This window comes from Portunus trituberculatus, chromosome 43 (assembly GCF_017591435.1).
Source record: "Portunus trituberculatus isolate SZX2019 chromosome 43, ASM1759143v1, whole genome shotgun sequence".
Lineage (NCBI taxonomy): Eukaryota > Metazoa > Arthropoda > Malacostraca > Decapoda > Portunidae > Portunus > Portunus trituberculatus.
In genome coordinates this window covers 13,454,411-13,480,506 of record NC_059297.1, presented here as the reverse complement: position 1 = coordinate 13,480,506, position 26,096 = coordinate 13,454,411, and the positions used below count along the sequence as shown (strand labels likewise).

General features: G+C 40.8%; 1 protein-coding gene across 6 annotated transcripts; it reads right to left on the bottom strand.

Moving 5' to 3' along the window:
• Positions 1–1,520: 1,520 nt before the first annotated feature.
• On the bottom strand, positions 1,521–25,138 carry LOC123518053 (mucin-2-like). 6 transcript variants are annotated; one of them, XM_045278606.1, is made up of 12 exons: positions 25,061–25,138; positions 17,920–20,457; positions 9,028–9,296; positions 6,967–7,120; positions 6,062–6,152; positions 5,648–5,760; positions 5,216–5,356; positions 4,393–4,522; positions 3,943–4,051; positions 3,541–3,727; positions 2,672–2,854; positions 1,521–1,640 (listed from the first exon to the last, which is right to left on the bottom strand). In XM_045278606.1, exons 2-12 carry the CDS (start codon positions 20,288–20,290, stop codon positions 1,525–1,527), a joined length of 3,864 nt encoding a protein of 1,287 aa, XP_045134541.1. In that variant the 5' UTR covers positions 20,291–20,457; positions 25,061–25,138; the 3' UTR covers positions 1,521–1,524. The 6 variants fall into 6 exon arrangements, with proteins under 6 accessions (XP_045134541.1, XP_045134546.1, XP_045134543.1 ...); XM_045278611.1 differs by having other exon boundaries at positions 1,521–1,637; XM_045278608.1 differs by having other exon boundaries at positions 25,053–25,112.
• Between the last annotated feature and the right edge of the window lie 958 nt (positions 25,139–26,096).

Sequence of the window (26,096 nt, the reverse complement as noted above, 5' to 3'; positions counted from 1 at the left end):
ATATTTGGTGCCATAAGGTATACATGATACATTCTTAGTGAAAATATTTGTTTATTGATGAACATGAAAAGTTTACAGGCACAGACAATATGAAATACCTATCCAACCAGCATTAAACAAAACCTGAAAAATTAAAGTTAAAACGTATGGGATTATCACAACTTAAACTTTTCATAAATGTATGGGCCTTTTCTGCCAACTGCCACAGGAAATTGAAGACATAAAACCTAATAGCAGTTTCATTTGCCAAGAACATTCATTGGATCTGTAGATGCCATGTTTGTAGAGCTTTCTCTCTCTGATACATAAGGATATGATGTTCAATATGAATATTGCATATTCCGTGATGTATAAGTCTACTTTGGTCATAGTTAAACTTAGCTATTCGCACATGTTGATACTGCATATTTCAACTGTCTTGTATAGATATAAATATAAAAAAGTCATATTAAAGGAAAATATTGGCAATGTATGAGTACTTAGTTTGCAAGGAAATAATTTTCCACTCTCTTATGATAATGATTCAAAGGAAACAGCTCAAACCTGGACTGGGGCAGTCAGCACATAGCTCACCCAGCTTTCCCTCCTTCAATTTAGTCAATAGATTGGTACCTTGGGCAACCTATGAAAGCCTGTATGTCACAGTGTCCTCTGTGTTGGACAAGGGATGTCATCCACCTCAGGCTCAAAGACCAAGGAAATAGAGATGCCGCCAAGGCCATGTGGAATCCTATCTTATGCTCCTGTCTTTAGCTTCCTTATGCAAAGATAATATTCAGCACATACTTACTTTAATCTAATAGATAAACTTCATACCTTTTATAATTAAATTTTTTATTGATAAATGTGGCTGGCCACTAAAGTTAATCTGAAGAATGTTTTATAACTCATTCTAACCTAGACTCAACTGGAAGGCAAGGAGATGAATAGCACCAAAAGTCCTCAGGCACACAGACAGACAGAGGCCGTTCACGATATAAATGTAAATTGGGTATTGAAAATTCTAGGCATAATGATAGTGGAATCCTTAAATATTATATATAGATACAATATTGAATCTATGTACAATATATAGTGTTTATATATATATATATATATATATATATATATATATATATATATATATATATATATATATATATATATATATATATATATATATATATATATATGCGTGCGTGTGTGTGTATATATATATATATATATATATATATATATATATATATATATATATATATATATATATATATATATATATATAAACATGATACGGACGTGTGTGTGTGTGTGTGTGTGTATATATATATATATATATATATATATATATATATATATATATATATATATATATATATATATATATATATATATATATATATATATATATATATATATATATATATATATATATATATATATATATATATATATATAATATACACACACACACGCTGGCACACAATGACTATGGATGAAAACGATGGTAATACTTAAAACAAAATAACATTATTATTTCCTTATTTGCTACATAAACTTTCTGTCAGTGTCAGATCTCTTGTGGGTCTCCTTGACGAAGATCAGTGGGATGATGGAGAGGGAGACGCAGGCCAGCAGCACACAGCTCACCCACAAGTGACCTGCTGAGGAACACTCAATTATCATCAAGATTTTGCAGATTAATTAATTCATTATCTTTTAAATCTTGAATGTCCACAATCAGGTCTGGAAAATGCCATGAAAAGCTGTGTGTCAGGAGGACTCCTATTGAATCCTTCATGAGTGTGTTGTTGCATCAAGAGTTAGCAAAATTGCTTGTGAATGAATGAAGGAGTGAGCTTCCAGAATCATTCCCACCATAAGTATAACAAATGATCAGTTGTGACGGGTCTACCTTCACACAACTCCTCAAGTTTCTCACATTGGATTATTTTCATTATCATTTGTATTGTTTTATTTATTATTCTTATTACTATCATTATTATTATTGTTATTATTATTATTATTATTATTATTATTATTATTATTATTATTATTATTATTGTTATTGTTGTTGTTGATATTTTTACTATTATTATTTTTTTTTTTTACTTTTTTATTAATATTATTACTGGTGTTGTTACTATTTTTATTATTATTATTATTATTATTATTATTATTAATTATTATTAGTATTTTTATCATTATTATTATTATTATTATTATTATAGATATTATCATTATTATTATTATTATTATTATTATTATTATCATTATTATTATTATTACTGATATTATTATCGTGATTATTATTATTATTATTATTATTATTATTATTATTATTATTGTTATTATATTGTTAATATTATTATTATTATTATTATTATTATTATTATTATTATTATTATTATTATTATTATTATTATTGCTACTTCTATTATTGTTATTACTATTATCATTTTCATTATTATGATTATAATTTTATTGTTATTTTTATAATAATAATAATTATTATTATTATAAATATTATTATTATTATTACTATGTAATAGGCTCTTTCTCTCTCTCTCTCTCTCTCTCTCTCTCTCTCTCTCTCTCTCTCTCTCTCTCTCTCTCTCTCTCTCTCTTAAAATATCTCATTCCTACAATAATATAACAGTAGTTGTTACAGTGTAGAATAGTACAATGATAGTACCTTCATTGGGGATCTGGAAGAGACCCAGGAAGACTAGAGACACAATGTTGAACACGAAGGTGAGTGTGGCCCCAGTGACGCTTTCAGGGATGGGGAAGCCGATCTCCACCGCCAGTTCTACCAGTAGCGGCACCGTAGCATACTCGAATCCCAGGCCGCCAGCCACCGCCACATATACCTGGCCTGGAGCAGGAGGTACGTGTGGATAGAATGAATAGCTACTTGGCTAAACTAAACACTCACTATATATAACTAAATATATATGACGCCTTCCATTCAGTAACATATTCACAACAGGACGCAAGGAAAGGAAGTTGTAAAAAGCCATCACGTCTATACATGCCAGTCCCCGTATGGATCATATTGACGTATTTTCAGCAATCCATAAACTTGTCTAATCTTTTACTTAAAGTTCTCCAATGACTTGGCGCTAATAACCCGTTTACTGAGTCCATTTCAGTCATCTGTCACTGACAACAAATATTCGTACTTTGGTTAGAGTCAAATGATTCCGTTTAGTTCAACGGCATTTCATTTGCTGCCATCGATTTAAACATTGTGACTTATAGTGTTATTGTTTGAAAAGTCAGCATTTTAGTATAATTTCAACTTATGATAGACAGTTTCAATATGTTTCAAGATGGCCCGAATTGCCAATGTTGAATAAGGTAGTTTCAGTAGCGTGGTCATTGTCACCTCTTCCCTGGTTGTATACACTGTTACAACAATAAAGTTATCAATCAATCAATCAATGTCATCAAAATGCAAGACCCAATAATGATAGCCTGGTGTCTATTTATACCGATGCACCTGAAGTATGAGGGTTTTTTTTTTTAAATCTCAGATCGTGTTTGTATCGCAACACTCACCAAGGGTCGGGTAAATGACTTTGGTGGTCAGTAGGAGGAACCAAAGGAAGAATACGGAGGAGATGGCAAGCAGTGTGATGACGGTCACTTTGAGGTGCCCGTACACCTTATCTGTGATCCTGGCCGCGATGAAAGCCGTGACGCTGGAGCACACCACTGCGGTCACTGCTACCCCCATGGCCTTATCCTGCAAGATTACAACATTACAAGCGTGGATTACTGATTAATAGATTTCGTGTCAGGAATTATTTACTTATTTTCCAGCTCAAGCAATCATATTAGTCACTGCTTCGGTGAATTATTAATAGTAATTCAGAGGAAACGTGCATCTTCATATATTAGAAATGTAATGCATTTTCATGTTTAGCAGTGTACTATATGACTGCTAGAATCTTGCTATACCTGATTGATACCGATGTCTTTGAGGGAAAGGTTGAGGACGGCGATCCAGACGACAGGAACGCCGAAGGAGAAGGCGAACACCATCAAAACCATGGCCATCTGCAGCTTCCTAGGACGAGACAAGCAGATAGTCAACACTTTACTGACATGCATACGTTTTTTTTCTATATATGTATATTTTCTTAGTATTTCATTAATGTGTGTATTTGTTTGTATCTATCTACACATCTATATCCAACTAGCTTTCTTTTCGTCCGTTTATCTAGCTTGATTAGCAATGGCTTATGTACAGTACTAAACATATATGTACTAGACTAGAACATTTCGTCCTTTTTATCGAAATCTGATATGATGTTCTCTCTCTCTCTCTCTCTCTCTCTCTCTCTCTCTCTCTCTCTCTCTCTCTCTCTCTCTCTCTCTCTCTCTCTCTCTCTCTCTCTCTCTCCTTACTTGAATATCACCCTGAAAGCCTTGAAGTAGTCAATCCTTTCCTCCTCTGAAGATGCTGATGGCGGGGTTGGGGGCTTCGCTGGGAAGTAGATCGCCACCGCCAGAAGCAACAGCAATGCGGCGCCGAAATCTGCAAATCCAGAGAGTAGGAAAAGGTTTGACGGCAGATTCTCGGCTGGGGTCTTGCCTTGCAGTCTTGAATGACCCACATGATGATTGTGGGTGGTTCATGTGGGTGGTTTGGTAAGATCAGCGCATAATAATTTAATCGTTAGTGTAAAAGAAGATTAAACAATGGATGAGAATGTCGGGTGAAACTGGATAGATTTGCGGACTGTCACATGTAGGCCTGGTGGTTTTTTGCAGCTTGGCATTTTGTCTTGATATTGTTACGTTTTTATTTGGAATTTGATTAGTCGTTGTCACAGAACGGAATTCAAGGTTGTATCATTGTACTCTGGGAATGTCAAGAACTGTCTCCAAAACTACTAATAATGTATCCTTCATGGGCATTTACTGTCTTAGAATTTTTTATTGATATTTCCCATTGCTAGCTCTATGTATCATAAACAATAATGAAATATCCTTAAACGTTCCACACGTACGAGTTCGGACAAGTTCATAGAGTCGGTTGCCAACAAGGATATTCTCTGTTCCTTATCCTTAATTGCCAGATACATACAACCTTTAGTCCCCGAGAGCACGGCCAAAGAAGTGCGTCAATCTTGGTTGTTCACTGGATTTTGGGATTAGTTTGCAGTTTGTTCTAAGTAAGCAACTAAAATCGTTGTTTGAATCTAGTGTGGCGTGACATGTGACTCACGTATGTACATAAGCACCATGATGTCGCCGCGTATGGCCTCTCTCTCTTCACTAGAGACCACTTTGCTGCTCGGGTACCTCACCACCAGCGCACCAAGGTACATGGCGGCGGCTCCAAGCTGGCACATGAGAGTCCCCACCGCTGCAGGAAGAAGATAATGCATTGTGGTAAGTTTTTTTTTTTTTTTTTGTAGAAAGGGCATCGGCAAGGACAAAAAAACAACAAAAAAGGCTAACTGAGGTACCAGCCCACACAAAGACAAAAGCGTCAACCAAAGTCAGAGAATACGTGTCTTGAAACCTTCTTCTTTATGAATTCTTAAACAATTTTATTTTCTTATCTATTACTGGGAAAAAAAAATCACATAGAAGTAATGTTACGGCTTTCTGTTCAACAGGTAAATGCCAATGTACGAAATAGAGGCTTGCTCACCTGTCGCAGTAATCCGCTCACTGGGCGGGAACCAGGTAGCAGCGACCATGGCAGGCAGTGAGAGTGTGAAGCAAGCGGCGAAGGCGAACAGGACGGAACTGACGTGGCACATCCTGTGAGTAATAATTAATTAGTTTATTATCTCCCGACATTTCTAGCTATTATTTAATCAGGTATCCAGTGTTAAGTGTTGAAAGGTGAAAAGGTGACAAGATGATCTATGAGCACGATAATGGTCTCTTTGTTTACGTTTTTGTATCTTCATGCATTGTTTATGTAGATTACAAAAATTTTGCAAGCGACTCAAAAGATACACACCATTCACTGTTCAGTGTGATATTAATGTAGCTGACATAATTTCAAAGAGTAATATTTGCGTTTTTCTCCCAAAGAGTGCAAGTGTGGGTTACTCACACGGTGAATACTGCTTCGTTGGAAGTGAAGCAGCGAATCATGGTGCCCAACGTCAGGAACAGCTCGCACACTATCATCGCTATCTGCAAACCTGCCAAGAAAGGGACGCATGTGAGTACATTTGTTTCAAGTTTTTATTACCAAACAAAGGCGCTGTCATGTAAACGAACCTAAGACAATGTTGTTTCGAAATGTAAACAAGCGAATCCCCTAAGCTCTGTGTAACAGTTACGAGTCTTCACCACTGTTTATCTTATTTGCTGTTCTCCTCATGTTACATTATTCTTGGAGGTCATTTCGTGTTGGTTACTACGTCTTTCCCTTGAATGTCACACGAGCCGGCTCCCGTCATTGTTCTAGTTCTGTACATTGCGCAAAGCAGCTGCAAGACGGCAGTAACGAGCATTCCCAGAAAGAAGCCCCCACTGTCTATTCCTTGAAGCATACATAGATGTGACACATTTTGCTAAGTATCATGAACACTTGTTGTGTATTTCAACAGCTTAAAGCGCTAGAACTTCTTCATATTCATAGTTGATTGTGAGAAAGCAGCGATAATGGTTTTAAGAGAAGGAAGGTTCTTGTCACTGATGAAACAGTTACATAACGAGGTTGATGATTATGAGATACGAAATCTTCCAATCAAGGCGAGAATGATAACTGAAGAACAATTGCGTAGCAAAAGCAGTAACCTATGAGAGAAAAGGAGAAGTTAAGTAATGAGTAAGCTACTATGCCCCACGCGAGAACATGTTACCCCTCCACTCCTCCCACCCACTGCTTGAAGGTACCACGCACACACGCACGCACGCACGCACGCACACACACACACACACACACACACACACACACACACACACACACACACACACACACACACACACACACACACACATCACGGGTACCTAGTCTTTGCGAGAGCCACACCATGGGGATGATAAAGACAACTACGATGATCGGCCCCCAGTTCGGGAAAGCTGCTATGGTGGAGTCATCCCAACTTGGGAAGGCTGCCTGAGCTGATTCAGCAATGGGTCCGAACGTTCCCCACACGATGGTCTGAAATAAAAGTCTTGATCAGAGGGCATAATAGCAACACGTTGATATTACATTGCCTAAACACTTTTTATGGTATCTATGTCTGTGTGCACATGATTAAATGTCTGATACGAGGAAATAGAAAAGGGTAGGTGGATATAATAGATGAAATATAGAAGTAGAGGTTGGTATATAGGAATAGAGGATAATAGGATATGAAAATAATGAAGTAAAATGTGGTAAAGTGTATGACATAAACAGGGAAAGATTGATAGAAATGAAGATAGATAGGATAGGGAATGGCAAGTGGGTATGTTTTATATAGGACTGTTACGTGTTTTATAAGACTGATAGCTTCTTTATTAATGACTATGTGATGTTTTTGCTACCGCCAGTACGCTTCTTACTAATTCATATGTTGCTCTGGTGAATGCACGAGATGAAGATAATGCAATGTTCGTGTGTGTGTGTGTGTGTGTGTGTGTGTGTGTGTGTGTGTGTGTGTGTGTGTGTGTGTGTGTGATGTCAGTTCTCTTTACCGTATCTGATGACCTTTTCTTAAATATGGCTTTATTTTTGACATTTCGTAGTCACCTATTATGTCATCAGCAGACTTGACTTACGGTGGTGAAGGTGATGATGGTGGTGGGTAGAGTTAGGAAACAACAACAACAACAACAACAATAATAATAATGATAATAATAATAACTACAATGCTAATAATAATGACTAATAGTAATAATGGTAATCATAATGGTAATAGTAATAACAATAATAATGATAACAACAATAATGATAATGATAATAATAATAATGATAATAATAATAATAATGATATTAATAATAATGAAAACAACAATAACATCAACAGCAACGACGATAACGACAATAACTACGATAACGATAGTAAAGATGATATTGATGATGAAAATAATAATGATAATAGTAATGATAATGATAACAATAATGATAATAATGATAATAATAATAATAATAATAATAATAATAATAATATTATTATTATTATTATTATTATTATAATAGTAAAGATAATGATAACGATAATTATAATAATAAAGATAAAGATAATGGTGATGATGATAATAATAATAATAATAACAACAATAATAATAACAATAATAATAATGATAATAATAATAATAATAATAATAATAATAATAATAACAATAATGGTAATGATAAGAATAATAAGGAAAAGGAGAAGTAAGAAGAGGAGGAGTAGAAAGAAAAGGAGGAAGAGAAGGAGGAATAAGAGAAAGAGAAGAAATAGGAAGAGGACAAAAAGGAGGAGGAGGAGTTTGTTGAAGCGGACACGGTTGAGCTGGATGGGGAAGTAGAAGAAGAAGAAGACGAAGAAGAGGAGGAGAAGGAGAAAAAATTTGAGGAGGAGAAGGAGTAGAAGGAGTAGAAGAAGAAGAAGAAGAGGAGGAGAAGGAGGAGGAGGGATAAACAGAGAAAAAGGATAAGTAAGAGGGGAGCAGTAAAAGGAGATATTACTTATAGGAATGTAAGATTTATCCTTCCATCCTGACTTCTCGCACTTACTCTCAATGACTGAGTGACTGACTGGTGAAGCAACTGACAAATTTACTAAGTATATAACTAAAATTGAGCATATATTCATAGGCAATGACTAGGAATTAATGGTAAATTAGTTTGAATAAACATCCCAAGGTCACTAGAGAGCATTACGTATCAGAAGGGGCGTTAAAGTCTAAGGAACTCACACGCCATGTTTTACTACCTTCCCGCAGACTTATACAGTGTTACCAGCCGGTCTTAACCACTAAACCACTACATAAAGTCTCTTTCATAAGTATGGGATGTCGTTTTCTTCCTATTCCTTCACTTAACAATGAGATAAAGTATCGACATTGTAAATAACAAATCTGTTGCTGTTGGGTTACCTGTAAGAAACAGATGAAAGAAAAGACTGTCAGAATCCAGAATCTCGTCTTGTAGGTTTGGTAGGCTTCCGTAGCAGGCACAGGCTTGGAAGGAGTGGCTGCTATGCCTTCCATCTGTGAAACATTGTTGACCACAGGCATATCTGCTTTCTCTGCGTTGTGGAGCGTCATGTCGGGAGGTGAGGAGCGTGGTGTGTCAGGGCCGTCCTCTGCTGGGGCGGGTTGGTGCTGCATATCCTCCTCCTCGCCCGCAAGACTTTGGCCATGACCTGAAAGTTTACCGCACAGATTGAATGCCAGGTGCTCTCCGAAAGTTTTTGCTTCTGTTTTACCATTGCAGTAGTGGTAGAAGCAATAACAGTAGTAGTAGTAGTAGTAGCAATAGTAGTAGTAGTAATATTATTAGTAGTAGTATTAGTAGTAGTAGTAGTAGTAGTAGTAGTAGTAGTAGTAGTAGTAGTAGTAGTAGTAGTGCAGAAATAATCGTCATCAATCTCTCTCTCTCTCTCTCTCTCTCTCTCTCTCTCTCTCTCTCTCTCTCTCTCTCTCTCTCTCTCTCGATTACCCTTTGGCTCCATCCTCGATGTTTCATTACCTTCCTTCCTCCTCGCCGACCACACTGTGCGTCCTCCGAGCCGTCACTGGGAGGGTTTGGGTAGTGGCAACGAATATACCACATACGTAATATCAATAAATTTTCACAACAACGTCATAATCGACAGAAACGCAACGCACAGATGGTATGAAATATTGAAAGGTAATACTTAAGAAAATTATCCCCAAATGTAGATCGAAGTAAGAAATCATTTACAGTAAAAGGTGATTAATGCAAGTCACTATTAGTTAGCTTATGATGGAAAATTGCAAGTAATTCCACTCTCTCTTTTCATAGGATTCCAAACCTTGAGAGAGTATAAAGCTCATGAGAGTAAGACACAGAACACCTGACTTCTGATCCCTTTTAAATTTTGGATTGGACAGAACAAACCTATTTTTTTTTTTTTTCAATGTTTCATCTCATCTTCCATACAAACTTCTAAATAATAAGCCCTTCTTAATTGACACCCACATATGTCCCTCTTCTCCACTGAGCGTCCTTGGTCTATACTTTACTAATAATCTGAACTGGACCCTTCACGCCTCATTGCTAACTAAAAACAGCTTCTGTGAAGAAAGGCATTCTGAGTCGTCTCAACATTTTTTCTCATCATCTAGATGTTCATTCTGTAAAGGATGTTATTACTCTGTGTAATATGGTGTACTTTTCACATATAGGGGGAATTTAATTCCGCTCATACCACTTTTCCAAAAAAGATGGAACAAAAAGATTTGTTTTATCAGCGCCTCTCCTCTAACTGAATGTCTTGAGCCTCATCATCATCGACATGATGGTGCATCTCTTGTTATTTTCTATCACTATTCTTGCTAATCTGAAATTGCTAACTGCATGCTTACTACCTTTTTGCGGCCTCGCTACACAAGACTTTCTACTTTCTCTCACCTCTGTTCTGTACACTTCTGTGAGAAAAGAGTTAGCAAGTATTGTCATTCATTCTCTTTTCTGGGAAAGTATTCAAATCCTAGACTGATCCTGTATTTCGGACTTCCAGTTTCTTGAACTTTTTCAAGAGGGAGGTTTCGAGAAACTTGTCTATCATATATATATATATATATATATATATATATATATATATATATATATATATATATATATATATATATATATATATATATATATATATATATATATATATATATATATATATATATATATATATATATATATATATATATATATATATATATATATATATATATATATATATATATATATATATATATATATATATATATATATATATATATATATATATATATATATATATATATATATATATATATATATATATATATATATATATATATATATATATATATATATATATATATATATATATATATATATATATATATATATATATATATATATACATATATATATATATATATATATATATATATATATATATATATATATATATATATATATATATATATGATAAGACGCCTACAATGGTACCGGTGATACACGTGCTCTAAACAGGTTGTTGCAGCTATACTACTAGGCCAGAGTGCCAGAGAAGTGGCCAGGGAGAGTGAAGTTAGAGGTCATCACGCCCTAGCTTGCGGCGGCACAGTGTGTTGTGTTGTCTGGGCAGTCGACCTTGCTCGTCCCTAACATTCCCCAGATGCATCCTGAGACCACTGGTACAGAAAGACAGATTCAGGGTACTGTTGCTAATGATGATGCTCTCTCTCTCTCTCTCTCTCTCTCTCTCTCTCTCTCTCTCTCTCTCTCTCTCTCTCTATCTATCTATCTATCTATCTATTTATCTATCTTTTTTTATCTATACGTTGTGGGCTTTTCACAGGAATTTATGGGCTAAAGGGGGTACTTTTCGTGGTACTTCCTATCTCAAAGCCCACCCGCTAGGAAACCCTTGCCCGAGTGAGCAAGCCCTACCTACACTCGGACCGTGGACAGGATTGGAACCCGTGCGCTTGGAGACCCGTCGGACCCCAAAGCATGCCTGGTTCCACTGTGCCACGGCGGCATCTATCTATCTATCTATCTCTCTTTCCACTATACAAAAGAAGACCATGATATTTCGTCGTGCTAGCAAAACTTAGGGGTTTGCTCAGTGTCAAAGCATTAATATGAATATGAAAGCAGGTTCCTTTATGATATATGGTAAATTAGCCTCAACATTTAAGTGTGTGTGTGTGTGTGTGTGTGTGTGTGTGTGTGTGTGTGTGTGTGTGTGTGTGTGTGTGTGTATGTATAGTATATATATATATATATATATATATATATATATATATATATATATATATATATATATATATATATATATATATATATATATATATATATATATATATATATATATATATATATATATATATATATATATATATATATATATATATATATATATATATATATATATATATATATATATATATATATATTAATTTACCATATGTCATAAAGGAACCTGCTTTCATTTTCATATTAATGTACACACACACACACACACACACACACACACACACACACACACACACACTCAATTCTATATGCATGAACGCTCCACATTCGTTGAAGGGCAAATATATTATATTTTCTATTTTGTTCGATACATATCATGTAGCTGACGTATACTAAGACTTTTCATTAATTATAACTCTTTGTGGCACAACTGTTCGCAGCTGTTGCAACAGAAGTGTATTTCTTGTGCCGTGTTTGTGAATGCGATTACTTTCCTTCCGTAGAATTTTACTTTTTACTTTATATTGATATTATTATTATAATAATAATAATAATAATAATAATAATAATAGTAATAGTAATAATAATAATAATGATATTATAATAATATTAATAATGATAATATTAATAATGATAATGATAATGATAACAGGAAAAATGTTTAGCTTTTCATTTCGCATTTTTACAGTATAACTGGAAAGCAAATTACATACTAATACATTTTGAATATGTATTAGCCCTAAGGAAATAGAATGCTACTTTGTGATAATATGAAAATGATTAAATCAAGGCTTGATGTCCGAGACGACCGCCGGCATAACTCCAGAACAAAAACAAGGAACAGCTCAAGAACAACAATTTCGTTCATGACCAAGCCAATGGCCCTTATTCTGAAGCGCTTCATTTTTCAGATTTTGATGTTTTCATAAACAATTTCTCCTTGTCAGCTCACCACCTTCTACATACGGATATCGTCACGTACATATTTTATTATTTTTTTCTTACATCGCGTCTCTTTTTGTTGTCTCTCATCTTGATATCACCTTACGCAAACTCACATAGTTATTTCGCCGCCTATTTCTTTTTCACATTCATTTCTTTTTCTTTTCCTTTTTTTTTATTTCAGCTCACAGTTTTCTATATATTATGTAGATTCCGTCACATAGCTGTTTTTTCTTATTCATTATTTTGTATTTAGTTTCCACTTCTCACTTTCAATTTATGTTTCACGGTGTCTCAACTTTTAACTTCTCTGTTGCTGGAGCCGTTCAGTGATTGGGTCCCGTGAATAAACACTTCTCTTGAGTCATGCATTCATCGATATTAATCGTTATCTCTTATCTTATCATTAATTAATTCTCTGAGCGCGCAAGGTTCTCTTCTTCTATGCCACCAATGTCGATCGGTAATAATGGGGTAAGCTTATTCTTACCTGCAAACAACTCTCCCAAAATGACAATTATTATTTCCTTATCTACTGTACAATCTGCTTACCCAGTTCACATTGATCAACTTAAAAATTTCAGAACATTTTCTTGTCCTCTCTTATAACACGAATGTCGAAGAATGATTACGTGGAACGAATTTTAGCAAGCAGATTTTCCATTGTCTAAGATTGCGACCTTTATTCCCTTATAGAATTTCTGTATTTACTTATCAATCTATTACATCTTCTATATGATAAAGTGTAAATGTCATTTTCGTGTTCTCCCTTATATCTCAAAAGCCAATTACCTATCTAATTCCTTATCTACTTATCAATCTATTACTTTTGACAGCTTTTAAGCTTAATACGTCATTTTCATGTCTTTCACAACAGTAACTGTTACTTTAGGCTTTCCTGTCTCTTTTCCTGCATGCTTCTTACTCATCAATGTGCATTTTCACTCGCTTAAAGGCGAATTCACTTCTTTACCACTTCTTTCATCTTTTAGTGCGTACCTACACCCAATTTATACTTTGCGTTCACTCATACAGTGCACACTCCGAGTTCACGTGTGTAATGGAGCGCTTTGTTCTCTTTGATCGCTGGATACATACCACTTCTCTTCTCCTTTCCTTTCATTCAGTCCTGCCTAAACAATTCAATTCAGTTCTCATGATGCTTTTTCTATCCCATATGATGATCCATCCTGTACACACACACACACACACACACACACACACACACACGGCCCGGTAGCTCAGTGGTTAGAGCGCTGGCTTCACAAGCCAGATGACCGGGGTTCGATTCACCGGCCGGGTGGAGATATTTAGGTGTGTCTCCTTTCACGTGTAGCCCCTGTTCACCTAGCAGTGAGTAGGTATGGGATGTAAATCGAGGAGTTGTGACCTTGTTGTCCCGGTGTGTGGTGTGTGCCTGGTCTCAGACCTATCCCAAGATCGGAAATAATGAGCTCTGAGCTCGTTCCGTAGGGTAACGTCTGGCTGTCTCGTCAGAGACTGCAGCAGATCAAACAGTGAATTACACACACACACACACACACACACACACACACTGTCTTGTTGTTTTATTCATTCTTTTTGAAGTATTTTTTTCCACTTTTTGTAAATGGAATTATAAAAACAAAATATCAAGATAAGTGTGAAGTATCGAAGATTCAGAAAGTGAACAACGATGATATTAAGACTGACAGAGAAAGAGAGAGAAAAAAAGCAGCATGGGTGGTGGTGTAGGGGAAGAGGAGAGGAGCGGAGTGAGGTAAGCATGAGGTGGGCAGGCGGTCGTTGATGGTTATCTGATGACTCCTTAAAGGCTCAAGTGACGCTTTTTTCATGTAAACCTAAGTATGACTCGAGTGTGGCGTGGTAAGGTGATGCCTGGCGAGAACCTGACCTGTGCTTCCTGGGCTGGTCGTGAGGCTGCGTGTGCACTTGCTACATCGGATGTATGTTGCTGTCAGCCTGCGTACGATGAACCAGATGAGATGGAAATATAGGGAAACCGCGAGTCTCCATCATGTTTAATTTTTTAAGGCACAAATATTGTTTTCAGGATTTTCATTGACATTTTTTTCCTCTGTAGATGTAGAATCTTAACTTTTATGGAATTATGAAAACATTCTGTGCCAGGAAACCTGAAATATAAGAAGTAAGCTGCGAGCATTCGTCAAATCTAGTTTTCATTACCACAAAATTATTTTCCTGGTTTTCGCTGATTTCTTTTTCCATTGAAGATGTAAAATATTTTTTAAACTAGAAATGTGAAAACACCGTGAGATGAGGCTGACAAACTGTATCTATTGAATGGCTGCAAGCTCACATTTGAATTAGTTTTCAATCTCTAAACCAGAGATGATTCTCCGTGTTTTTATAGGCATTCCTCACATTGGAGATGTAGAACCTTTATCAAACTGTCACTAAAATCATAAAAAACGTTTCATGGTGAGGCGAACAACTAAAATTCATCTACCAAAACGCTATGAACGCTCATTACGACTATTTCCAAAGGATACAGAAATGTTATATTGATCAAAATTCAGTGGAATCATACAACTTCTAAATTTCCCTTTTTCCATGCGAAGAGCCGTGTTAAACCGAGGTACAATTTCAGCATGTCATTTGTTGCTGATAAAAAAAAAGAAGCCAAAATGTAATAAGCTTACGTCTCTCGTGGAAATGCTACAAATAACATCCTAACATTTATATAAACACTTGAAACCACACTAGTTTTTTGTTTAAATACTTCAAATAACATCGTAGTATCGCCATGTCTGTCTGTGGTGCGATCATCAGACGTTATTAGAAATCAATCAAGATAACCTCAATACACACTATACTTCTCTCCTCGTTGGTTATGAACACTTACTGTCATTGTAAAAACAGGATAAAATACACTACTTTAGAAGCACGAGTTACGAGATCATTTCATTCTTCTTCTTAAGCTTAAGCATTGTACACACGTCTTTTCACGCCACCCACCAGCCAGCTTAACTCACCCGGAGCATTCAAAGTATGGTAAGTAACGCAGGCAGTCCCTCCACTTCGTGAGCGGTGGACAGGCGGTAAGGACCTCAGGGAGTGTCTCGCCATAACGTACAGGAGACATCAGTCCTCTCTCAAGTGCCAACAGGGTGCGTATGAACCATGAAGTCCTTGCGTATACTGCGCCTCTCGCCTTTCTGGGACTGTGACGTCAGACTAGGGTTGGCGTGGCATAAGGAGAGGGAGAGTGGGGAGTGTCTTGACTCTTGAGTGGTGCAGGTCTCGTCTGCTACGTTTATGGGGGTGGTGCGAGGAAACCTGATACTACACTGCTAATCGGCCGGATGTTGACGTTTCCACTTGTCAGAGCAGCGTGAGAGTTTTTGCGAATGTTACTGAAACGCTGCGTGAACATTTGTCTCAGTTATCATGTTTGTGTGTCTTTGCCATCTCTCTCTCTCTCTCTCTCTCTCTCTCTCTCTCTCTCTCTCTCTCTCTCTCTCTCTCTCTCTCTCTCCTTCCTTATATAGTTGTCATACGATCGAGTTAATATCACGTCATTAGTGTCTCCTATACTCCTCTTCTGAGCATCAACAAGACACCACACACTGTTCATGGCTCACACAAGGACAGGCACACGTTCAGGGTCATGGGAATAGAGTTCGCTCCATGCAGGAATACTACACTCTGGGCTGCGGTTCTGTGCTACGATGAATTGATCATTTTGCGAACACTGCGAGAAATATAGGGGTTGTTGAACTTTCGTCGTGTTTTCTTCTGTCTCATTCTGGTCCGTTATTTGTTCCTATTCAATCCTTACCTTCTTCTTTATCTCTTTGCGGAGTATGGCCGAGTTTCTCTTTCTCTTTCGCTTTCTTCCTTTTCTGCTGGGCTCCTTTCCTTGCTCCTTATCGCCCTCATTGACCTTCCCTCTTGAACGCATCTCCAATCCTTGAAGTAACACCTTCCAATGAAAGAAAATAACCACTTCTTTTCTGTTTGTCGTGATGGATCCTGTCGAGTACCATCCCCCCAATTGATGACGCTGTGAGTTTCCGGGTATTGTGAACTGCCCTACGTCACTCCTCTCTCACACACACACACACACACACACACACGCACACACACACACACACACACACACACACACACACACACACACACACACACACACACACACACACACACACACACACACAGCGTCAGCACTTTCAATAATCACTTTTAAATACCATTGATTCTGCTGCTGATGATGAAGTGAAGTGAAGTTCGTTGGTATATGATCGTTCGAGGAATTCTTAATCAGATGTGTGTGTGTGTTTCACTGTTTCACTGTTTGATCTGCTGCAGTCTCTGACGAGACAGCCAGACGTTACCCTACGGAGCGAGCTCAGAGCTCATTATTTCCGATCTCCGGATAGGCCTGAGACCAGGCACACACCACACACCGGGACAACAAGGTCACAACTCCTCGATTTACATTCCGTACCTAGTCACTGCTAGGTGAACAGGGGCTACACGTGAAAGGAGACACACCCAAATATCTCCACCCGGCCGGGGAATCGAACCCCGGTCCTCTGGCTTGTGAAGCCAGCGCTCTAACCACTGAGCTACCGGGTGTGTGTGTGTGTGTGTGTGTGTGTGTGTGTGTGTGTGTGTGTGTGTGTGTGTGTGTGTGTTGGTGGATAAATGAGAGGTTAAAATTGCATATTGTTATATGAAAATTATCTAGTCTTTTTCTTTTTATTACATTAGCCCGTTTTGATTTCATTTTCTTCCTTCTTTTCCTCCTCCTCCTTCACCTCTTTCTTCTACAGTGTCTCATCCTCTTCTTCCTCATTGAAAAATCGTCACTCTCCTTATAGTTTTTCTTTCATTTCACCTTACCTTATAAAATTATACGCAATAACATTAAAAAATGTTAACGTCAATAATTCAGTGAGAGAAAGGTCACAAAACAAGCTGAAGGATTCCCCTCACACAAGTGTACCTAAGACTCCGATTTTTACTCCTATCGATCACTCACGGACCGCAGGAATGCAAAGATAAAAAAATGCACCAAGTGATTAATCGATCTCCGTAACTGAGTCCTGAGTTGTAGTGCCCAGTGTCACAATTCAATAAACTCCACTTACCGTGAGGCAACGACGAGATGGAAGACGCTGGGGTGACATTGTCGACACGTGTCTGGGAGGGGGAGGATGGCGGGGTTGGTAGGATGTTTTGGCACTCGTCAGGCGGTATGATGGGGCGGGGCGTGGCGTTGGAGGAACGAGGTGACAGGGAGCTCTCAGAATTCGACGCTGAAGTGGATCTCCTTGTGAGGGGCGCCGGGAGGAATATGGGCTGCCACGAGGGCGCTGCTCGGATGGATGGAGGGGTGCGTAGGCAGCCGATGGACGCGACGGAGGAGGAGCGGCTCTGAGATGAGGGCGTTAGTGGGAGGTGTTGTGGCGCCCGAGTAACGGACTGCGGGTTTGTCTTGTCTGACAGAGGCGATGTCATGGGACTGGATTCTGCCGTAAGAGTCTCAGGCACCTTAGAAACCTGAGGCGCAGAACTTGAATCCTCTGTGGATGATGTATTGGAAATGGACTCACTAGACTCGGTCTCATGTTGGTCAGAAACCTTGGAAACCTGAGGCGCGGAACTTGAGTCCTCGTGTGGGGAGTTGAGCTCTGTAGGTGATGTGGTGGAACTGGATTCAGTCTTAGGGGACTCTGGCACCCTGGAAACTTGACGCGTAGGTCTAGAATCCTCAGGAAGGGAATCGGGTTGCATAGAAATTGGCTTAGGTTTCACAGGAGAGTAATTTAGATTAGAGGTGCTCCCGACAGGCTGTAACTTTTTAGAATCCTCCCCAAGTGATTCGTCGGGAGAGACAGCAGGTATTCTTGACGTATCTTGCTCCTCGCCTGGTTCCGATGCGGAACTGGCTGGTGTGGAGGCAAGGCCATCATCATCTGCCTGGAGAATGTGACTTGCTGGTTTTGAAGGAATGACTGGCTTGTGCAAACACTGAGGATGCATTTCAGGAGCCTTAGGTGGCGTAGTATCTGACTCTGCACCTGGAAGCAGCTTTTTTCGATCCTGGGTCTCTGGTGTGACTTCAGGCATCTTAGCTGGGGATGCTGGTATACCTGGGGGAGCCTCTTTAGGTCGCGGAGGCACTGGCACCTTTTTGTTATGAGGGAGCTTCTGTGCTGGCGACGGTGGTGAAGGCAGAGGCTTGTCGGTTCTAGGTTCCTTTGGTTGTATTTGTGGTGATGTAGATGGTGGTTTAATGGGCAGTGTTGGGGGCGTTTTGTGTACAACTGGTGGAGATGATGTAGGAAAGTGAAGTGTGGGCTGAGGTGGAAGTGGGGTGGTGTGTGGTGGTGGCGGTGGAGTTCGCATAGGTTCTGGTAGTGAAGGGGGTTTAATGGGCACTGCTGGGGGAGTTTTCTGTACAGGTGGTGGTGTTGAATGGGAGCTTTGTGTCTGCTGAGGTGGAGGGAGTGTGGTAATGGGTGGTGGTGGTGGTGGTAGTGTAGGTTCTGGTAATGTAGGAGGTTTAACTGGGGTAGACGGAGGCATTTTCCGTACAGGTGGAGGTGGTGATGGAGAGGTGTGGAGTTTGTGCTGCGGGAAAAGATACGTGGGGCTGGGGAGAGAAGGGGAAATTTTACGTTTAAGTGGGGATGATGGGGAAGACTGAAGTATGTGCTGAGGAAGAAGCAATGTATTAGTAGGTGGTGGTGGTAGTATAGAGTCAACTGGAGGAGAAGGAGGAAGAGGAGGAGCGAAGGTGCTAAATGTGGGCTGGACAGTATCATATATTGGTGCATCACGTTCTGGAATCATGGAGGGTCTTGAAGGCGGGGTGGTGACGGCTTCAATGCGACTCTGCGGCTGAGGAATATTGGAAGGCCTGAAGGATGGGGTAGGGATGTGACTAGACCTTGCCACTGGGACCGGGATGTTGGAAGATCTTGCGGATGAGTCGATATCAGGGGGTCTGGATGGCAAGGCATGCATATCATGTCGTTGTTGTGAGGCAGGTTGGATGACGGGCCTTGCTGGTGGCGGGGCTCTGAAGGTGCTAAGCTCAGGTTGGGAGGAAGGAACACCGCCATATTCTAGAGGGTAAGTCTCTGTGTGGGGATCTTCACGAAAAGGAGGTGGCGGCGCTTTCCGGAGAGGTAGAGGCTGGTTTGGAGTTCCTGGGTTGGTCTCGGAGAGTGTCGGGAGGCGATTTGGTGGCGGTGGTCTTTGGTAATAATTCTGGCTGATCGCCGGATGATAACTCGCCGGGTGTCTGTATCCAGCGCCGGGAGGCCTTGAGCGGAGCCTGGAGGGTCTGATCACCACTGCAGGAGGGGGACATGCAATTGGTGGGGGATAGACAGGATGGGGCATAGGGATGGGGAGGGCATTGTGCTGGGCCAAAGCATAGGACTTCCTCTTCCAGCTCTTATCCTCGAGATCATCCAGATCCTCCCGCAGCGGCCTGGCAGAGCGATGCATAGTTCCTCGTTTCACTCACTCACTCATTCACTCATTCGCGGCACAGCACTGATTTCATGGTGTATCTCTTTCTGTTTATCTTCATTTCACTTATCAGTTTCATACTCAATGTCAACCGTGAGTCACTGTCCTTTGCTTATTACTTGAAGACGCTGTGTTTATGTTCACTGCTTTGTTATGGTAAAGAATTAGTAATATTTTGAATATTTTTTCAAAGCGATTTCTTCGTCTGGTATATCTATCTAATGCCGTGCTGTGCTGTTTATGCTGCGAGAGTGTGTGTTTCACTGTTTGATCTGCTGCAGTCTCTGACGAGACAGCCAGACGTTACCCTACGGAACGACCTCAGAGCTCATTGTTTCCGATCTTCGGATAGGCCTGAGACCAGGCACACACCACACACCGGGACAACAAGGTCACAACTCCTCGATTTACATCCCGTACCTGCTCACTGCTAGGTGAACAGGGGCTACACGTGAAAGGAGACACACCCAAATATCTCCACCCGGCCGGGGAATCGAACCCCGGTCCTCTGGCTTGTGAAGCCAGCGCTCTAACCACTTGAGCTACCGGGCGTGTGTGTGTGTGTGTGTGTGTGTGTGTGTGTGTGTGTGTGTGTGTTTGTTTGACAGAGTTACGCAGGTATATGGATGTGAACAAATATTAAGATAAAGTGGTAGGGAAAGACAGACAAGGAAAAGCAAAGAAAAGGAAGTAAAGAAATATTCACCATAAAATCAGGCAAAGAAACACCACAACACGATTAACAGAAGAAGTCACCATGCGAAATATTAACGACGCGCCTCTCGTCACCAAACAAAAGAAACGAAAAAACGAGATAAACACCCAATTTATCAACAACAGCAATAGAAAACGAAAAATAAGAATAAGAAAAAAGCAATGTCTAATTTTCTTTTTATCTCTTTTCTTTCTTTCGTTCCTTCTTGCTTTCTTTCACAAACAACCACAAGTACATAATGTCTAGTTCTTTTTCCCTCTCATTTCTCTCCTTCCTTTTGTTTTTCGCTCCTCTAGCTTTCCTTTTCACTGACAAATACGGGTAATGTTTATCTGCCTTTCCTTTATTCAGTCCCCTCTGTCTTTCCTTCTACTTCCATTCCTCTTACTTTCCCTCATAAACATAATGAAGTAATGCCCAACTCCCTTCCCTTTCTTTAGTTTCCCTTGGATTTCTTCCTCTAAAAGTCGCCTTTATCAATACCCAGAGACTGCTATCACGCCCGCTGTGTCTTACCGAGGGGAGGCATGGTGAATGGGATGGACGGATGGCTCGACGTGATCCTCTCTTAACACCTACCGGGGACCTACTGATTGCCAGCCACACACCGCTAGCAGCCCGAACCACTACCCACCCCCGCACACCCACACACCCCACCTCCGTGCCCTACCCATCTCCACCTCCTCACCCCCAACCAGCCAGCCAGTAGGTGTTATCTGTGGAGCGAGATGATGTTATCAGTAAGATGGAGATTATTTTCAGTACCTTGTGTGTGCGTATGTATGTATGTAGCCTATGTATAGGAGGACGTACTTAACCGTGTATGCATTATCTTCCAATACAAGCCACCCTCATACTACACCAGATAACACACTAAGCTATCCTCTAAGACCCATAAAAGCCACTGTACTTTTTTTCACCCTGGATAGAAGCCTCGTCTCTTAACCTCTTCAGTACTGAGACGCAGTTTCACCATGAGTTTAGGGTGTGATTAGACGATTTTATATACATTAGGAAGGGTCTATAAAGATCAGAGGATTAATGGCCAGAGTCTTCATTATTTTAATATCCCCACATAAGTATCTGAAGTTGTGTAAAATCGCCAAATAGTAAACAGAAGGAATACGAAAACGCGTCGTGGTACTGAAGGGGTAAGCTATCACTAAGCCCCTATAGCCAAGCCTCCGTGCCCCATTAAGCCAGCAGTAACCGAAGCCAACAGTAACCTTTGCCACCGCTAACTGGTTTCTTCCCGTGGTGGGCTGCTGCTGCTGCTGCGGGCACTATCAACACCGCCTTTCATTGATAAAGATGTAGGGTTGTGGTATGGTAAATAGAGGTCAGGGGAGAGAGAGAGAGAGAGAGAGAGAGAGAGAGAGAGAGAGAGAGAAAGAAAAAGTGAAAAATGGCGTACAAACATAAAGGTAAAAACGAATATTAATTAAACTAAACATTTTTTCCAATAGAGACATCACGAGACTATCAGATTTTTTGACCGATATGATACGAAACCTCTCAGCTCAATGTAAGACACGAAGCACAGATCTAAGAATGACATAAGCACCTTCACTCCTATCCCAGCCCTTCCTTTCCCTTCCCTTCCCTTCCCTTCCTATCCCTTCTCTTTCATACCGCGTGAGTCTGTGAAGGGAGAAGCGAATGAGCAACAGGGAAGAAGCAGGTGATAATAGAAGGAGATAGAGGAAGGGATAAGGGGCAGGAAGGGAAGGGGTAGGTGGTGTAATAGAAAGAGGGGAGGCAGGAAGGGAGGGAGGGAGACAGGGAGGAGTAGAATAGAAGGAAGGGGGAGGGTACAGGAAGAGAGAGAGAGAGAGAGAGAGAGAGAGAGAGAGAGAGAGAGAGAGAGAGAGAGAGAGAGAGAGAGAGAGAGAGAGAGAATGTCCGTTAAGTATACTACCAGACATGCTTAAGAAAATATACCGATAACCGCTGGCTAAGAGAATTATACTAATGAAGAACCGCATGTCTGGGAAAGGTTGTGCGTGTATCGTGAAGCACACACGCACACACACACACACACACACACACACACACACACACACACACACACACACGGCCCGGTAGCTCAGTGGTTAGAGCGCTGGCTTCACAAGCCAGAGGGCCGGGGTTCGATTCCCCGGCCGGGTGGAGATATTTGGGTGTGTCTCCTTTCACGTGTAGCCCCTGTTCACCTAGCAGTGAGTAGGTACGGGATGTAAATCGAGGAGTTGTGACATTGTTGTCCCGGTGTGTGGTGTGTGCCTGGTCTCAGGCCTATCCGAAGATCGGAAATAATGAGCTCTGAGCTCGTTCCGTAGGGTAACGTCTGGCTGTCTCGTCAGAGACTGCAGCAGATCAAACAGTGAATTACACACACACACACAACTTACGCAGACAAGTAAAGCAAAGCCGCCGCCCTCCGTAACATTCGCGTATATTCATGCAAAACATCATATTTCATACCCGCGGCGCGCCCTCTACCCAGCTCCGATCCACCTCACTCAGTCCTGCTGCTCTCATTATGAACACTGCACACACACACACACACACACACACACACACACAAGGATCCTCTCTTTTTTACGCTAGACATTTTAATTGTTCTAAGACACTTTCACTACTCTCTCATTCACACACACACACACACACACACACACACACACACACACACACACACACACACACACACTCTCTCTCTCTCTCTCTCTCTCTCTCTCTCTCTCTGACACACACCACACCACACTCCAGTTCATCTCTCTCTCTCTCATTCTTTCTCTCCCTTTCACCTTCCCTTCCTCTCCGCCAAGTAAGTGAATGTATCCTATGAATCTTTCCTTTCTCTCTCTCTCTCTCTCTCTCTCTCTCTCTCTCTCTCTCTCTCTCTCTTTATCTATCTATCTATCTATCTATATATCTGTCTCTTTCTATGTATCTGTCTATATTTCTATCTATCTATCTATTACTCTATCTCTTCCGTGCCCTTCAGACAGCACAGTGCATTGCCACGTGAAAACATAGTGGTCTGTACACCCTTGAACTCTTCTCGTTGCACACCTCGCCCTTTGTGCCGCCATAATTATCACTACCAGTCCTAAATACCACGGTACCTTTCACTCTCGCTTTTACCTGGCGGTGAAATCTGTATACCTGTTGTAACGTGCCGGAGTTCTTTCGTACTATGTCTCAATTGTTATGTTTCAATAGGTTTTTAATTTCCTGTGTGTGTGTGTGTGTGTGTGTGTGTGTGTGTGTGTGTGTGTGTGTGTGTGTAATTCACCTTGGTCGCCTGCTGGTCACCCAGCCAGTCTTCCCCATTACGGAGCGAGCTCAGAGCTCATAGACCGATCTTCGGGTAGGACTGAGACCACAACACACTCCACACACCGGGAAAGCGAGGCCACAACCCCTCGAGTTACATCTCGTTCCTATTCACTGCTAGGTGAACAGGGGCCACACATTAAGAGGCTTGCCCATTTGCCTCGCCACCTCCGGAACTCGAACCCGGACCCTCTCGAGTGTGAGTCGAGCGTGCTAACCACTACACTACGCGGTGTGTGTGTGTGTGTGTGTGTGTGTGTGTGTGTGTGTGTGTGTGTGTGTGTGTGTGTGCGTGTGTTTCAGGTCGTTTTTTTTTTTAAGAGTACGCAGGTTCTATCCACTCCCTTCATTTACTGTTGATGTTTGCGTGTCTCTCGTACTCTCTCTCTCTCTCTCTCTCTCTCTCTCTCTCTCTCTCTCTCTCTCTCTCTCTCTCTCTCTCTCAATACAGGGTGAGCGAGTCCATGCCCTGTGCTGTTTACATTTAAAGAAAAACTTCCACCTGTGTCGTCGCTCCTTAAATGGCACTTTTTTCTCTTGTTTCAATACCAACATATCAACAGGTATATTCATTCACCGTTCGATCTTGTAAATACAGTTAGAACCAACACGAAAGAAGCAGGACAGTATAGCGCAACACAACACCACTTCGCAGCACCGACAGCACAGCACAACATTCCCAAAACATGATTAGAAGGAAGGTACGATTTTACAGCGAATGACTTGCGCAGCTTCACGCGCACCACCGCACACTGCTGAGCGCCGAGCGAGACTGTTTACATTCTGGGCGAGATGAGGCGCGCCGCATGAGGCTGCCAGAGAACCCCGATTCGTTGCAATTACCATCCACTTTTTGCAAACAGGTTTCCTAACTCCTCGGTCACCTGGCTGTGGATGAGAGATGCTTTGGAATGCGCTATAGTACTCTGATGCGAGGCGAAGTCCTGAGTGTGTGCGACTTTCTGGTTGAGATGTACTACCTTGTGGCAGCGGCGGGCAGGATAGAGGTGTGGTTGGTCACCGTATCCTCTACCGACCAGATTTATCATCCCGTATTCGTGTCATTCGATACTGCAGGACTGGCACTGGTCGTCTGAGTTTACTTCACTACAGCAGAGAAGTTCGTTACATTGTGACGTATAGCATGTGATGGTGATGGTGATGGTGGTGATGGTTGTTGTGGTGGTGGTGCAAGGAGCAAGGGAGGGAGGGTCTGCATTTGTATGGCGCTGCGATGTGGAGAGGAATGTTGTGGGTACTAATTGAGAGCCCAGGTTTGCTGCTCCACGTCTAGCTAGGATCTGTTACACCTACAGCTGTGCCGCAATGCTATCAGTGCCAAACTTTGTAGCCCTCGTCCATTCAGGTTTAATACTCATTTCTTACCATCACTGTTTTTTTCCACCGTTGGTTGTCACTGCTTCTTATATCCTCTCTCAGCCACGTCAGGTCCACTCTACTACTATACCGCCGCGTTATCAGTGCCAAACTTTGTAGCCCTCATCCACTCTGGTTTATTGCCCATCTCTCGCTCTTCACCGTTGGCCGTCACCACCTTAGGGTTCCCTTATCCTGCCTCAGCCACGTCAGGTCCGTCGCCACTCTCCCACGTCTGACCCAGATCCTCCTGCGCTGCCAGTCCCAGTGTAGCGCATCTCGCGGCCTTGAGGCAGTACTCCCAGGCCGGCGGTGCACCTGTGAGGACAAGAACCACCTGTGGACAGAGAAGTCTTTTGATAAAGGTAGTTG

What these genes read in the sequence shown, in the direction of transcription:
- LOC123518053 (XM_045278606.1), bottom strand. Translation starts at nt 20,290, where the DNA reads ATGCATCGCTCTGCCAGGCCGCTGCGGGAGGATCTGGATGATCTCGAG. An exon ending in CTTTCATCTGTTTCTTACAG is followed by an intron (nt 7,121 to 9,027) that starts GTAACCCAACAG and finishes CTTTTATTTCAG; the next exon opens with ACCATCGTGTGGGGAACGTT. An exon ending in GTGGCTCTCGCAAAGACTAG is followed by an intron (nt 6,153 to 6,966) that starts GTACCCGTGATG and finishes CTTTCTTGGCAG; the next exon opens with GTTTGCAGATAGCGATGATA.